Below are 17,111 nucleotides of genomic sequence, written 5' to 3' on the forward strand. Positions count from 1 at the left end.
TATAATAGGGGTTTTGCAATAAAGTGTAGTACAAACCATCCGTACTATAAATTAATAAAAAGTATAATATAAACAGCATAATATTATAGTTATGATTTTATTATTTTTCTTCATATCCTATAGTTACATTTAGGTGCCTATTCTATCAAATTCCTACCAAAAATCCTATCCAATTTGACCGAGGAAAGTGTCACCCATATCTGGGTGACGGGGCGTTGAAATTGGAGCGGGGTGCAACATTTTCTGTGGAAAATCAGATAAGGAACGAATCAAACGAGCAGAGATGCGGATGTCGAAAGCTGCTAGAGAAGCCCGCAAGTCCAATTTGACAACAAAAAAGCGACAGAAAGATCACCTCTCAAGCTTTGAAGGACAGTTTTATGGTCCAGGGATTGCAGACTAAAGATGCGATGCAAAACGAAACGAAACAAATGTATCCAAAAATTAAAACGTGTTTTTCTCGAAACCATGTTTTGCAAACTAGTGGGAGTTCTACAATTTTTTACAAAAAATGTCGCCATTTCGTCAAAAATCAATATTTCCTACGTACGATGACAGTAACTATATCCAAGATTACGTAAAAAAAATGGTTGATATCGGTTCACTAGAAAAACTTGTAGAACTCCCACCAGTTTACAAGGTTTTTGTCGCAAGGGTTCAACAAACCGGTTGCAGCTATTCAGGGACCGTCCAGTTGACACCAATTGTTATTCGTATGTTAAGTAATAAATACCTAATAAAACTGTGATATCAGATTAATCACAGTAATTTAATTTCTCGTTGAAAAATCCGCGAAAATCACATACTTTTTATGGTGTTCATAGTGTACTACCCCCTTAAAGCTTATGAAGCGATATTGTTTCAGTGCTAAGTATGCTAGAGCTCCACCGATTCGTCCAAAACCCGTCAAATGTCACTATAGTCAATAGTCAAAAACTTCTCGAATCGTTTTCCATCCAATTTTTTATCGAAATCAATAATCAATCTTTGAATTTTGATTCCGATAAAAAATTGGATGGAAAACGATTTGAGAAGTTTTTGACTAATGACTATATTGATATTTGACGGGTTTTGGACGAATCAGTGGAGCTCCAGCAGGTTTAGCACTAAAACAATATTACAAGCAACAAAAGTAACATGTTTGCTCCCTATGATCCAAAAAAAATGAACGACTGGAGCATTTTGGAAAGGATCGGACCAACCAAGAAAGGATTTACCAAGAGTGGAAACCCTTACATTGAGAGTGAGAGTGCGACCAGTTTAATGATTAGCACTAAAACAATATTACAAGCAACAAAAGTAACATGTTTGCTCCCTATGATCCAAAAAAAATGAACGACTGGAGCATTTTGGAAAGGATCGGACCAACCAAGAAAGGATTTACCAAGAGTGGAAACCCTTACATTGAGAGTGAGAGTGCGACCAGTTTAATGATGCTCTACTTCATTTTGGAAGGATAGCATCAATAAAAATGTTGAGCTAGTTAATTCAACTAGCTCGAAATTCTCATATTCTTTATCGTCATATGAATCAAAGTTAATGCAACGACTACGGGAAGTAGAATCGAAATCTCTGGAGATAAAACGAAGAAAATTTTGGATACACAGAAGGGAGTTGAAAGATTGCAAGATAAAACTGTACTAGTATTTGAGACTCCTACAAGACAACGTTGAATTGTATTAGTAAATCCACTTTTTTAAATTTTTACGACACTTTTCAGTCGTCGTTTAACTCAATTAAATTCATTGCTCAAGCTAACTAAATGTTTTAGGAACTACAGGTAAAATACAATTAACGGATTTGATTACTATCCTACATCTGAATAACTGGGAAATCAGGGAATATAAGGGATTTTTTTTGGGATTTTGAGTCGATACTCTGTGGAAGATTGTGCAGTATGCCCGCATTAGCAATCAGTTGATGGCACCGGAGGCGAACTGTTTTTCCCTCCTATGTCTCTTGAATGTCCCTTTTTTGGAAAACGGCCCGCGACAAGGCATTTTGGTGGAATGAAATGGACGAAGCTTTCAATTGATAGCTATGAGCGTCCCTTCGCATACAACATTAAATTCTCTGTCTATGGTAGTCAATATAGCACATGCAAAATGATATCAAGAACATTATTTTTAAATTGTCCAAATATTTAAACACATATAAACAAATAAACACATTATACACAACACATTATAAACAAAATTGTTGAAAGAAGCCACGCCCGATGATATTATGGACCAACATTTGTTTGAAAAAGAAGCAAGAACACTTCAATCGTCGTAATCCTTTGTCATTAGAAATAACATTCAAATTCAAGCTCGAAATTTTTATGGGAAGAATACTCTGAAATACCTTCGTTTGTTATCCTTGTTGAAAAAAATCGAACAGGATTTAACGTATGTGTTCAATGCATCCTGAAGATCGCAAATTATTTAATAGAAACCAGAAGATAATAGCACTATCAAAAACCTGTCCTGTTAACGTTTTCTTTGCAATCCTTCTTGTATTTTGTTGCTCCCCATAGGATGACCTTTTCACGGACCCGGTCGCTCCCCCGCCGGATCTCGAGCAGGAGAAGGAACCTCTCCCCGGCACCTCCCACTCCATTCTGGACTCGTTCGATCCGCACCATCCGCACGGTATCGACAACGATGGGTTCGGCGACGAGGGCTTTGGAGCGGAACCGGCTGCCGGTCTGTTCGAGGGTGATATTTTCGCAGATGCTCCGTTGGCTCCGGAACCGGATCTACCGGCAGCGCCTACACAGGCTCAGCAGAGCGGTGCGGCAGCGGCGACGGCGGCAGCGGCAGCGGATGAGGACAGCGATGATGACGACGATGATCATTTCGATGTGGGAGGAGCGCCCTCACCGGCACCAAGCTCGGACAATTCGCGGCCTCCATCCCCGATCATAACCCAGCCATTGTTGGATGATCTTCAGCAGCCTGGAACAAGTCAGGATGCAGCGCCGAGTGCACCGGTAAGTCATGAAGTTCCAGCGGATGTTGAGGCAGCTCCTGTGGTATCAGAGCCTCAGCCAGAAGAACCGGAAAGGAGGAACGAACCGGAGGAAGAACACATTGGCGATGATATTGCTGGAGAGGAAGATGTGAATGCTGAGCAGACCACATTGCTGCAAAATGAGGAAGAAAGCTTCGCGTTGGCCCCCGTCGATGCATCTGCATTGAAGGGTGTCACCAAAAGTAAGCGGAAACGAAAGCTTATTGTAGACGAGATCAAAAACATCAGCGGCGAAGAAATGAAAAGTCAGTTGGCGAACACTTCTGACATTGTGACCACATTGGATTTGGCGCCACCTACGAAACGTCTCATGTACTGGAAGGAGACCGGTGGAGTGGAGAAACTGTTTGCTCTACCATCGCGGGATATTCCAGCCCGGTGCATGTTTAAAAATTATCAGCGGCATCTGACTTCTCGATCTATCGGAATAGAAGATTTCTCGGTTCTGGGCCCGTTGGACGTGTTAGGAGTTGAACAGCAGCAACCTGAACGACCGGAATCTCCAGTGACTCAGCGACGGGGCAGAAAACGACGAATCCAACAGCAGGAAATTTACGCCCCCGACACTCCTGCTACACCTATGATTCCGATGACGCCTGCGACACCCGTTATGCCTCCCACACCCGGACATATGGACCAAAGTTCTGTTGATCAGATGCGAGAGGCGGTTGAAATGCCGCCTCCTACTCCAATCTCAATGGAACTTCGTGAGCAAGAAATTTGTCAGGACGTGAGTCAAAGCTTCCATCCCGACGGGAGTATGATGCCACCACCTGCTACTCCAGGCATCAGTAACATCGGCAGTCCTAATCAGACCCCGTTGAATCTGGGCATGCAGACACCTCTTATGATGCCTCTGACGCCAGGAATTCCAAGCATCCCCATGACTCCTGGTAGTCTGGAACACAGTGGTCTAACTCCGGTTGGACTTCCACATGGCAGTCTCACCCCAGGGGATCTGCATCATGGTGGCTTGACTCCTGCCGGTCTTCTTCATGGTGGAATGACTCCGGCGGGTCTACAGCACGGTGGATTGACACCTACTGGTTTACATCACGGTGGTATGACACCAGCAGGTCTACACCATGGTGGTATGACACCAGCAGGCTTACATCACGGTGGAATGACGCCAGCCGGTCTACAGCATGGTGATTCAGGTCATGTCATGCCTGACTTACCCGGTGCTATGACTCCACACGGTCTCGATCATGGCGGTATGACGCCTCACCATTCGAGCTTGGAAAATATCGACCAGATTCCAAATCTTCCGGCCGATCAGGTTTCGTCCATTTTGAACGAACCAGGGATGGAGAGTTTCTCCGACATGGGCTATGAGGGTCATGCGGCGTCTCCTGCTCGAGGTGTTCTGGGCGACGAAGTACAGAGTGAGTGGAACCAGGAATACGAATTTCCACAATCCGCTGGCGGGGTAAGTTCGCTTTTCTTCTGCATTCATCAACATCTCTTTACCTTATCTGTTGTTTCCCTCCACTAGCAGCAACAACCCAACGAGGAACAACAAGTTGATGAGACAATCGAGCAGTTCGAGGAGCGTGTGTTGAACAAACGTGCCGCACAGCTGTTTATTTCGGTGAGATCACGCTTGTTGAAATCAGAGAGCATGGTTCTGTCGGAGATGACGTATCGTAATAACAAAAAACAGGTTAGTGTTTGCATTTCATTCTTCGGAAGTTCGACAGAAGTTTGATAAGCCTTTTTTTCGTTTTTCTATGCATAGGCCGCCCAAAAATTCTACTCACTGTTGGTGTTGAAGAAATTCAAAGCACTGGAAATTGCACAGCCGCAGCCATACGCGGACATCACAATCACCCGAGGACCACTATTCGAAAATCCAATACTATAAATGAACACAACCGGTATGATTTTTATATTCTATAGTTGAAAATCTATTTATAAAGGCCAAGAAGGCGCGACTATAATCCAGGTCGAAAAACTTTTTCATCTGACTACAGTAACAGTTGTGTTCGCTTTATTTTGATTGGTTAACTTCTAAATTCTGTGTAAGCGATGAAATTGAAACATGTAAATAGTAAATGAACCTGTCTCATTTTACTGCTAGGCGACAAATCTGTATCCAGTATATTCCTAAATTGGTTTGTTTCCATTCCTCGAACTCACCATTTTGGGAAGAGATTTGCTTAAGTTTGTTGTTATATCGTCTAGAGCATTGAAGATAAATAAGCACATAGTTTATCGCGAAGAAGGATCTCATCTCGGTTTGATGCCAACCGGAAATTGCGAAACGCAAACTTGTTTGATATCGAACAGACAGAGTTATTTATCGACGAGATGAATGAATTTTAACGATATATTGTTGTCCCTCTGTACTATGTAAATATCTTTTTTAGTGTATAAGACTTCCTTATAAGAACAAAGTATTTTAGAAAGATTGTAAAAAAATGAATCACGATCATGGCCGCATCGCATCTTCGCATCTCCAATCATCGTTCTATGTGATGTATGAAAATTGAACATGCGATCTGGCGATGTTAAATAAAATACAAAAGCACCAAGTTTTTCCACATCCAGTCTCTATCTTGGCGAAAGAGAAATATAAAAATGTGTAGAAGTAGTACATATATAAAACGGAATCAGCATTGTTTTTTTTAATTATAATATCGGAAGTACTAATTGCGGCTTTTCTCTGGATGAAGATGGGTCAGAATTTTGTTTGAATTAATAAATAATTTATGTAATTATCACAGCATGAGATCGAAAGAAATCCAATTGTATGATAAGATTATGTTGAAATAAAGTCATTCTTATAGAATTAAATGTTTCCTTGAATTCAAACGACCTTTATAGATGAATTGGTGACATGGCAAAGGTAGGTTCATATGGATATTATTGCGAAAATAATTTCTATGAGGAAGCTATGCTGACAATATTTTCGATTGGTCGTCGCAACTACGTGAGCTATCTGCAGAATTTACATTGAGATCGTTTGGGTTGTTCATTTTATAGCTGCGCTCCTCGCGGGCGATTTGGTAATGTTATACTCCAGCCAAGTATGGAAAAGTTCATTCGCTCATTTCTCCACACCTAATTATAAATCACTCTTGTATCTGCTTGGAATAATCAAGGCGAAGAGAATGCAGCAAGCAATAGTGAGATTGCACGATGAATCATTTTTCACTCTCCGACCATCTTCATTCGGGACTGAGAGTGAACATAACAAAACAAAGAGTGGAAAACAGCATTCGACGCATGAATACTCCTTTGGAAGGATCGCACGAAACAAAATAACGAGTGAGTTAAAAAGACTCAATCTGCGTGTATGTATGTTTTTTTTCCTTTCACTCTCCTCCTTGTCAGCATTCAAGTGCATTTGTTATCGGCAATGCACATGAATCTACCTTCCCGCTCACGAATAACTTTTGTTAATACGGTATTTTGCGTTGGCTTAGATAGTTTCATACTAGAAACAAAAAAATGTCATTGCAATAGTGACTGGGTTAGGTACAAAAATCGCGTTATCATTTAAATTAGTCAAATTTCCGATGTTCGATGTGCTTAACTCGTTAAGCGCCACGGTTTTATAGCGATTCTATGGTAGTTTTTAAACGTATTAGGGCCAACGTTTCTTATCGTAGTGGAAGGTATTTTTGTTCGAAAGGGAATTTTTATAAGCTTATATTCTTATATTAGTTACCTTTATTATCATATGTTATACTGTCTGTCACCGGTGACTGACGCAGCTTGAGCGAAAACTCTGTGTCAGTCACCGGTGACTGACGTGGTAGTCAACGTGTTAAAAACTTTTTCATGATCCGAAAACTGATGTTAGAAATGATCATAGTATTCATCGTAGTGAAACTAAATGTCGAAGGTTGCATATTATAGCAAAACCAGGACTTCCGGATAAGAATATTGCTAACAATACAATTACAACAACTTTGCGCGATGATACCGGACAGACTCGATTATTAACAAGTTTACTGTGATTGACGAGTACAGTGCCACAAATTATCAAAATTTATTCACGAATGAAGGAATTAGATTTTTCCCAGTATCGGATGATTTCTCTTCTGTTGCAACTCAACGCCGTATCTATCATAATGAGTATAACACAAGAGTCGAGACGCGTGAACTTTGTCTGGTATATTGATCGAGAACAGCATGAACGAACTTCGAAGAGCCTGCATTCAGGCACTTTCATGACTGTCAATAATTTCAGGTGATTATCACGAACGTTAAGCTCATCTTCATCGCTTGCAGTGAATTTTTATTGAAAACGTGTCACCCATTGCACAAATAAATGGTGTTGTATGCAATTTCCGAGCAATCGTGAGTAGAATCATAAATCGTAGCAAGAGTTATTCTATACATACCATTGCCGAAGTCGCCAAAAACAAGAATTTTTTTGTGATGAACTGTCATCCTTTACCATTAATCAGTGCCGAAAATATTCACGTTCACAACATTCAAATACGGCGAATTTCAGTCTGCCTTGTATTGATAACCTACTGGTCAAGCAGGAGTCGATAAATATGGAACAACAATATCAATGAACTCCAGTGAAATGAACAGCAAACATCAGCTTGCCATGAAGTTCATTTTTCATTTGCATCTTCATTTTGTTTATGATATTCGTAACGTCAAAATTGAAGATCGTTGCATGTTAGTGAAAATCAAAGCATAAAATTCAACGTCAACCCATTGAGAGTAAAATCGATAACACAAAATTCTTGTTTTTGGCGACTTCGGCAATGGAATGTATAGTATAACACTTGATATGTTTTATATCAAGGGCTGAGTGAGGTTTAGCGTTGAACGGCGTTGAGCATTTCGTTCATTTTTTATACTGTATTATAGTGACTTTCAAAACAATTTGGCTGGTTCGTCACTTTACTTACATTTTTGGAAGAATGTCGAGAGAATATGAAAATAAAACACGATTTCAATAAAAAAAATAACTGCGAGCGATGAAGATCAACTTAATGTTCGTGATAATCACCTGAAATTATTGGCAGTAATGAAAGTGCCTGAATGCAGGCTTTGCGAAATTCGTTCATGCTGTTTTCGTTCAATATAACAGACAAAGTTCACGCGTCTCGACTCTTGTGTTATACTCATTATAACAGATATGGTGTTGAGTGTCAACAGAAGAGAATTCATCCGACACTGGGAAAAAGCTAATTCCTTCATTCGTGAATAGATTTTGATAATTTGTGGCACTGCCATTAATCGATTTCACTCTCAATTGGTGACGCGGAATTTTATGCTTTGATTTTCACTAACACGCAATGATCTTCAATTTCGACCTTACAATTACCATGACGAAAAGGAAGATGCAAATGAAAAATGAACTTCATGGCAAGCTGGCATTCCACTGGGGTTCATCGATAGTGTTGTTTCATATTTATCGACTCTCGCTTGAGCAGTAGGTTATCAATATAAGGAAGGCAGAAATTCGCCGAATTTGAATGTCGTGAACGTGAATATTTTCAGCACTGGACGAGTATACTCGTCATAGAGAAGTGTCAAAATGTTGTGTATCATGCGTATAAATCAGTGACAATTAGCTATTTGATTTGCAATTTTTCAGAAAAACGAAACAAATTCTAAAATTTTAAGATGTTTAAAATATTTTGAGGCTAGCCGGAATGAAACAAACATGAGGATGAGGATGGGAATGAAACAAACATGAGGATGAGGATGAGGATGAGGATGAGGATGAGGATGAGGATGAGGACGCAGCGGAGAAGATCAGCGATTTATGATTTGAATTAATGTCCAACTCAACTCTACCCACTCGTTATTTCAAAACCGATTCGGGGATAGTAAAATTCTTAACATTCGTTCTTAAATTCAGTTATAACATTAAGACCGTTGCTCAAGCAAAAAAAGAAAGTAACAAAACATTGAGAAAAAATAATCCAATCCAGTGCTTCAATCCATTTATAACAATTTGTTTGCATTGTTCGAAGAAATTTATAACATCTGTAGTTAAAACAATAGTCAATCATTAAAAAATGCGTTTCAAGCATATTTAACAATTTTTGTCGTGTCATTTTACACGACAAAAATTAAGACCGGGTTCTCAAATTCATGGTAAAAAAACATAAAAACAAGAAAATTCATACCGGGAAAAGCTTCTAGGGTTAGTACTTGTTCGTGTAACCTTTGTTACGCATCACTTCAGGCACCCTATTCTGCATAGATTCCTCCAGCTTCTGGGACGTGGTGACCGGGATGGCGTACCAACAAGCTTGGATCCTATCCCACAGTTGCTGCTTGTTCATCGACTTTTTCGTGTACACCTACCTTTTCGCGAACCACTTGTTGACGGTCTTGGCAGTGTGCTTCGTATCGTTATCCTGCATGAACTGCCATTTTAGGGACCTCTCCCACTCGGCGCGTGGCATCTTCATCTCATCCAACCACAGTATATTTCACCACTGCTTTTCCGGACCGATCCAATCGAAGTGGTCTTTCGCGAACTTCAACCGCGCCTTCAGATGCTTCGGCGTCAGCATCGGAACCTTCCGGGGCTTTTACCGCCTAGCCCCTGTTCCACCAGCTGCCGCTGAACTGTCCGGGAACTCACGGACAAGTTCAGTTCGTCCTGGATCTTTTTCGAGGCCTTGAAGGGATCTTTCCTGGATGCTCGCTTTATGGCAAAGTCATATTTCGCATCCTTGGGCGTTTTTTGCGGTCGTGGAGAGCTTCAAACACGAAGGTTCTGGATCTTCCAAGTACTCTGCGATTTCGCGTTGGCTGCTGCCTGCCTTGGACATTTTGCGGATGACCATCCTCTGTGTTTCCGTGCAATTATGCTCGTGACCCATTTTCTGTTGACTGTAACTAGAATTCAACATACACACTTCTTGTTTCATGATAAATACTTACTAGAATCCGAAAAACACAAAATACCATCGAGAAACAATCAAGATTCACCAAAATCGGTAGAAACAACACTCGAAACAGCCAAAACGAGGAACTGGTCCTAAATTTGTCGACTGCCCAGCACCTCCTCAAGGCGGGTTATGGTTTATACCGAAAAACAGTATTCTTTTGTTACCACAACAACAAAACTTGATGTCGGACGTAAAATACTAATCAAAATAAACTTACCGAACAGTTTTTCCACCAATGAAATGTTCAAAAAGTGTGCTTGTTTTTCGTTTGGAGGGCGCGACCGAAATCGAATTATTTTTTTTTTCCTCTTTCGACACAAAATACACCTAGCAGAAACCAGCCAACATAGAACCAATGTGTTTGGTTGAGAGATCAAAGTATTTTGAAGACGTGCTAGTGTGGGTGAACATTGAAAATAATGTCTGAATAATTTTTAAAAAAAATCCGGGCAGCCGGTCTGACAGCGGGGTTAGGTTGCAGAAGGTTAATGGTGTAATTACTTTTTTGCATCAGAAATCAAGTTTTCGTTTCACTTTATATGAACGTCAATTCATTCTCTAGTCAATTCACTTTCTGTTGACGGCGAATGCCGAAGTAGAGTAGAGTCGACTTCATTTTTCTCCTTCGAAGATTTCGGGCCCTGCAAAGCTTTGAAATTGTTTGAAAATGCTTGAACAACAGTGAAAAGATAATGCAGAATTCGAAATGGTCTCAATGCAATTTTTGTGGTCTGGAATCTGGCCAAGACACCTTGTATCCATACCAGAATACTGTTACTGACTGTAATATTATCCTGCATTACTTGACATAAACATAAGTTTTTTGACGTAGGATTACGTCTTTCGGGAACAAAAAAATTGAAAATCGAAAATCGAGCTCATAGTGAAAATTGTCCAATTTCAAACGCTTATCGCTCAGTCATTTCATGATGGATTGATGATGTTTTTGCGTCAATCGATTTCGGCTTTCCATAACAATTTTTTATATTGAATAATGAAACTAACTATCGAACAACTGGAAAATCTCAACCCCTATCCTAATGAAAATATCCACTTCTAATTGGTCGAAATTGACGACACATGCGGCGGTTCCCTAACAGAGACATCAAAACCGAGCTGCCTGGGGGAAATTGGCATTGCAACTACATGAAAGTAGGGGGATCTTTTTTTTCCTACCGAAATGAGACATCGAAACCAAGGTGCCCGAGGGAAATCAGCATTGCAATATATGCAAGTCGGGGCATTTTTATATTGCTCCTTACTTGCTATATAAAAATTCCCTCAGTGATACGATTAATTCTAGCAAATAAAATTTAAATTTGGAACTTTAATGTTGGTTGCTTCGTGAAAAATTTAGCACAAGTGTAAATGTAAAATTGTATATGGTAGCAGTTGTGTTAAAAATGGCTTGACATATGAAACGACTTATTTCAATTTTCATAAATAAAAACCAAGGTGTGTTCCCGCTCGGGAACGCGTCTTTCGATCTAAGCTTTCTGTTTTGTTGTGTTCATTTTTACCTAAGGAAAGTTCATGCGGCGAGAAAAAATTGGAAAAGTGAAGAAATATTCGAAAACGTGATTTGTCATATGCTGTACATATAGTATTAGGTGTTGTTAGCCCAATTAAAATTCGAATTGGGCTGAATAAACACTCAGAAAGTAAACGTTATACAACAAAATTACCTTTTCCATTTCAAATATGTTTTCTCTATGTTAAAGAAACATGTTTTTACTGTTGAGCAAAATTGATAATTGTGTTCGGTATTGGTAATTAATGGTGCAACCGTGGCCGAGTGGTTAGCGTCCCACACTATCATGCCGGGTGTTCGGGTTCGATTCCCGTTCTGGTCGGGGGATTTTTCGTCAAAGAAAATTCTTCTGGCTTGCACTGTGGTCACGCGTATTCTAGAGCTTGCCACTCCAGAGTACATTCAAGGCGTGTTATTCGGCATAGAAATCTCAACCAAGTATTAATGAATGACGCTAGTTAATGCATACGTTGATACAGCAAAAGTTCCACAGGGAATGTAATTTTAAAAGAAATTGGTAATTATCTTATATTACATTGATGAGTTTTTTTTTCTTTTCAGAGGGCGGTTTTCATCATATCTCATCCCACTTCGGCTTCTTCTATCTGATACGCACCACCCAACGACTGTTTACCATACTCCTGTTATCACCACTCGGTAAACACTGGAGGAGTGAACAAACAATACCCAACAACCAACAACAAAAAATCATTATAAATGATTTTAACGCTGTAATTTTTCAAATATATCCGAAATCAACAGATACCCTAACGGACTCCTACGTCAACTATGCGGTCTTGTCTCGGACACAACTCTCCTGCGACTTTTTTTTATTCAATGACCAAATCACTCCACATCAAATTTTAATGTCCAAAAATCATCTCTTTTATTTTATTATATTTTTATTTTTATTTTATTACTAGCTGACTCGACGAACTTCGTCCCTCCCAAAATAGATTTTTTGATTTGAATACTTTCAAACAACCACGTTTTCTTACTGAGTAAAAGTTAGTGAGTCCAATCACTGAACTCTTTATTGATTGATTACCCTTTGACCCTTTACAATTTCCTTTACTATAAATTGTCTAGTACTTCTACAAAAATTCGTCCTTGTAATATAAAATTATTTTCAGACACAATTCTCGTTCAAGATTCTTCAAGCATTTGGAAATAACATGTTTCTCCGTTGCATGGAATACATGTTTGATACAGAGAATATTACAAAATAAAGACAGCTGAAATCGGACCTTTCCTTCCTCGGGTTTAGGCACACCAACACATTTGGCCTTCCATTTTTGTTTATATAGATAGAATATATATAGGAATACGTTATTCCGTCTGAAAATCCTTTTCCACTTTCGAACAAAAATCAATTTCGATAGCGCAAATATCTAATGGACTAACAACGCCTATTATGATGTAATTTCCAAACATGTGGGTATTCAATTTTCCGAATTTTCCGATTTTTCTCTCCACTATATTGATCTATGGGAAGAGACGAATACAACAAAATACAGGAGGCTATAATCGGACCATCCCTTCTTCGGGTTTTCCGCTTACCAACAGATTTTGCCTTACATTTTTATTTATATAGATATATTTGGTAATTTGAGGCTTTATATAATGATTAAACATTATTGATTGAGAAAAAACAAGTGTAGCTCAGTGTACAATGTTTTTTTTCATTCAGACCTATTGCTTTGGAAATATAAGACGATTTTCTTAGGGGGTCTAAATTGCCCCTGCTTATATCATGGACAGACATACAGCTGTACTAACGTTGTACGGTGAACTTTTTATGGATTTGAGGAGCAGTTAATAAAAAAAACGTTAACAAATTGCTTCGCTCTACGATTTCAGGAGAGACTTGGCGTCTCCACTGAAAATCCTAACAGCTCAAACGATCGCGTGTTCCCCTCCCCCTAGCGAACGAGTTGTTGTGGTCACGCTAGTCACCCGCCGTCAGTGACAATGATTATGTGCCCGCGCTAATGCTGATGATGGTGGTGGCCGACTGGTAGGTATGTACTCGTCGCGTGTGGCTCAAGCTACACACATTTTGTCACACATCTGGCTGGAACTCCGTACGGGTAATCGCGCTGTGCTGAGCTGAGTTGAGCTGCGCGGTGCGGACTCAGCTCGAACGTTGCTGCTCAGCTGGCTGTTCAATCTTGTGCCGACCATTACCGCGAACGGGCGCGGATTAATTCGGGTGTCAATCTCCGGTGTTTTTGTACTTCTCTTCTCTATTGCTGTCAAAATTTCCAAAAGGATAGAAAGAAGGGAAAGGAACTATTGCTACACAGTGATCTCCGCCTAATCTCGTATAACGCCACCGCGTTTATCGTTCGCTGCTGGTTCGTACGGTTGTTAGAAATTGACAAATTAGAACTCGACAAGCACAAATTGAATTTGCGACAGCGGGAATTGTCAACCGTGATAGTAGTGATAGTGATGATAATAGTGCACAATTGAAACAGATGGTTTCGTATGAAATTTACATTGGAGGATCGCAGTGTTTTGAATATTTTGTTCGGTAAAAGGCAGTTGGGAAATGAATATATGTATGTGAACGTTATGGATTACTAGAGATGATGATTTATTGTGATAAGTTGCATTTGAGAAGTGTGTGCCGTTTGGTCTGTTGAACAGAATTGGTTATTTATTGGATGTGATTGTGTTTTAGATTTTTTTTGGCACAAGATGCTGTTACCTGAATGCAATAAGGAAAAGTGTGATTGATGACGGTGATCAATCACGCAACTATGTATGGCCAGGCCAATGAAATATTTGAATAAGGTCCTCGATATTCGCAGATTTGTTCGTTCATAGTCCAGTGACCTTCTACATTTTTGCATTGTATATATTCGATGATTTATCCCTTAGATATTCAATAAACTGCGAGCTACAGGGTAACTTCGATATAACGTACATTTCACTTCCAAAATTGGACGTTGTATCGAATTGTACGTTATATCGAAGCATGATAAAGAACTCTGAAACGTAGCTTAAATTACTTCATTGTGTTGTTGTTTGAGTAAGGTTGATGAATAAATTCAATAAGAAGACGAAGCCAACTTTTCTCATGATGTTTCCCTTCGTTCTGTTGATTGAAATTTGATTCATTTAGAATCCGGAATCACAAAACAGTTGTATTTCGAGATTGGTTAAAGATACAAGACAAGCTTTACTATTAAAATACAGATAATTTATTGTTCTTTCAGAAAAAAAATATTCAAAAAAATTATTTTTTTGGACTTTGATAATGTGTACGTTATATCGAGGTAAAATGTACGTTATATCGAGTGACGTTATATCGAGGGTACGTTATATCGAAGTTTCCCTGTATTGCAATCTAGTTTGGATTTCGGCGAATCATATCATCGTATCATTTTGCTATTTGGCTTTGCTGAAATTGCTCTCCAATATTTATCTAACGAGAGTTGTAAATGTTAATTTGATGTTAGGCGTCGTGCACAAATTACGCGATAACGCGATAAGGGGGGGTCAAAAATCCGGATTTTTAGCGTTACGTAATTTGTGCACGACGCCTTACACTACATTGATCTTACAATTGCCTTCCTATTTACGCGTGGAGAGCCTACCATTCAATTTAAAAAAAAAAGGAAAAACTCGTTCTCAACGATTTAGTTTAGAATGCAGATGATAATTAAAAATAAAAAAAAACATAAAAAAAATCTAGACATGGCAACTAACAAAATATCCTCTAGTTGTTGTGTCGAACTTTGCTTTCTCTCATGTTGTTTTGAAATTCGAGATATTTGGTGTGAACAAAACAGATTATACATTGATGACTCAAAGTATTATCCATCGCTGGTTGTAACTTTCTCCCGTGTCCAAAAAAAACAGGCACGAATCGATTACAATACTGAATTTCACATTTTGTGTTTTATATTATTAAATTCAATGAATGGCAAAATGAGAATTGAATTTTTTGTTTCTATTCTTGGCCCTTTCGAACAACCGGCTAATTCTTAAAATGTGATGTTTTTGCTTTATCTTTATCTGATTTATTTTGTTCGGACCTTGAGTTAAACATCCATAAGCTTAATATTATTCGTTTGGATCTTTTTTTTTATCCCATTTATTTATTTAAGGCTCATTAGCATTTTAGCTGTAACAGAGCCGAATTATAATCGTGTACATGTCACGTGGTTATCATATCTATAATTAGCACATTACACAGTTGCCATTCGCCAGTATTCCTTCTATACCATTACATATGGTACATTCACACAGTAGCCATTTAGGCGTAAGGGTATTCTTTCTGTTCTTCCATTATCCAGTTGGACCACCGGACAGCGGAAACAGTTGATTGATCATTGTTGAGTTATTTATAGAACAGTAGCCCGATGTGTCTGGCAGAGCAGAGCAGTTGTATGGATGAATCGATCTTATTTCGACCGTGGATCGATCTCCATCGCTGATGATTGTTGCGTGGACGTAGCTATTCTGTAACAACACATAGATGGTCAATGAGGGCCCTGAGTTTTGAACTCACGATCGATCGCTTACTAAGCGAACGCGCAACCAATGTGGCTACGGAGACCCCCGTTTGGATCTTGATTTAAATTTAAATGTTACTTCTCGTCAAAGCAATAATTGGTCCTTGTAGACCATTTTCATGTTTTCAAAATAGCATTCCGATTTGTTGTGTGGTCATTATTTCATAAAATAATCATAAATAAATACGAGAGAGTAATTTTTCGTGCAATCAAAGATCTCTTTTTATTGTAATCGTTTCCCCATCCTATTAAGCGTTGAATAACCGCAATTGTAAAAATACTATAGAATCAAAAATATATTTAAAATTAGGCTCCTTCAAACTGAGAGAGTCCACAGCAGGCACTTTATTGTTTACTGGAATTATTCATTTATCGTAAATTGCCTCAGTTAAGCTAAGTATTTCGTTGTAAAGTCATTTGCTGCCATACAAATCAAACATAAATTTCAGTATTACTCGAGAATTAATCAAGCAAATAGAACCAAATTTGGTATATGGAGGGTTTAAGGTGCAATAAATGATTTTATGGTGGCTAGATACTCCTCCCCCTCTCATAGGGGGGTGGCTGCCATACCAATGAAACACAAATTTCTGCATAACTCGAGAATTAATTAAGTAAATTGAGCCATATTTGGCATGTGGAGGTTTTAGGGGGCACGAAACGTTTCTATGGTGGTTCGACACATCTACCCCCTCTCTAAGGAAACACAAACCTCTGCATAACTCGAGAACTAATCAAGAAAATGCAGCCAAATTTAGGCTGTGAGGGTTTTTGGGTACGAGAAATGTTTCTATGATGGTATGACATCCCTTCCTCCTCTGGAAAGGAAAGGAGGTCCCATAAAAATAATGCACATATTTCACCCAAACATATTCCAACCAAACATGACAATTGAAATTTTTCGTAAACTCTGAAGGAAAATGGGAAAATTAGAAAAATTCAATGCGCATGTGTTCTACAATTACATATTGACAAGCGTTGTTAGTCCATTTGATGTTTGCGGTAACGAGATTGATCTTCGTTCGAAAGTGGAAATGGATTTCAATGTGATAAAACGCTTTCCTATATCGTCTTATATCTATATGAATAATAAAAATGGATCGTCGAATGTGTTGATAAGAGCAAACTCGAGAAAGGAATTGTCCGATTTAGGGCTGT

The 17,111-nt window shown here is 39.0% G+C and overlaps 2 protein-coding genes and 1 long non-coding RNA gene across 13 annotated transcripts in view; 2 read left to right on the plus strand and 1 right to left on the minus strand.

The window, feature by feature from the left end:
- Positions 1-5,733, plus strand: part of LOC129765484 (double-strand-break repair protein rad21 homolog) — a 25,137-nt gene extending 19,404 nt beyond the window's left edge. For 5 of the 6 annotated variants that reach the window (XM_055765853.1, XM_055765897.1, XM_055765862.1 and 2 more), the window contains 3 exons: positions 2,519-4,444; positions 4,511-4,678; positions 4,754-5,733. In XM_055765853.1, coding sequence (XP_055621828.1) covers positions 2,519-4,444; positions 4,511-4,678; positions 4,754-4,879 — 2,220 coding nt within the window. In that variant the 3' untranslated portion in view covers positions 4,880-5,733. The remainder of the gene's footprint in view (positions 1-2,518; positions 4,445-4,510; positions 4,679-4,753) is intronic. The other variant, XM_055765890.1, reaches the window with a different exon arrangement.
- LOC129765513 (uncharacterized) lies at positions 1,020-10,203 on the minus strand. 2 transcript variants are annotated; one of them, XR_008741447.1, is made up of 3 exons: positions 10,114-10,203; positions 9,889-10,050; positions 1,020-9,837 (listed from the first exon to the last, which is right to left on the minus strand). It is a non-coding gene; the product is annotated as an uncharacterized LOC129765513 (long non-coding RNA). The 2 variants fall into 2 exon arrangements; XR_008741446.1 differs by having other exon boundaries at positions 1,020-9,843.
- Positions 10,204-13,546: 3,343 nt separating this feature from the next.
- LOC129777992 (solute carrier family 46 member 3-like) overlaps positions 13,547-17,111 on the plus strand; it is an 81,418-nt gene continuing 77,853 nt past the window's right edge. For 2 of the 5 annotated variants that reach the window (XM_055784615.1, XM_055784648.1), the window contains exon 1: positions 13,547-13,991. The gene's annotated coding sequence lies outside the window, so the exon portion shown is untranslated. Of the gene's footprint in view, positions 13,992-14,034; positions 14,053-17,111 lie in introns of those variants that run through there. The other 3 variants (XM_055784621.1, XM_055784654.1, XM_055784630.1) reach the window with 2 other exon arrangements.

Source organism: Toxorhynchites rutilus, chromosome 1 (assembly GCF_029784135.1).
Source record: "Toxorhynchites rutilus septentrionalis strain SRP chromosome 1, ASM2978413v1, whole genome shotgun sequence".
NCBI classification, from domain to species: Eukaryota; Metazoa; Arthropoda; class Insecta; order Diptera; family Culicidae; genus Toxorhynchites; species Toxorhynchites rutilus.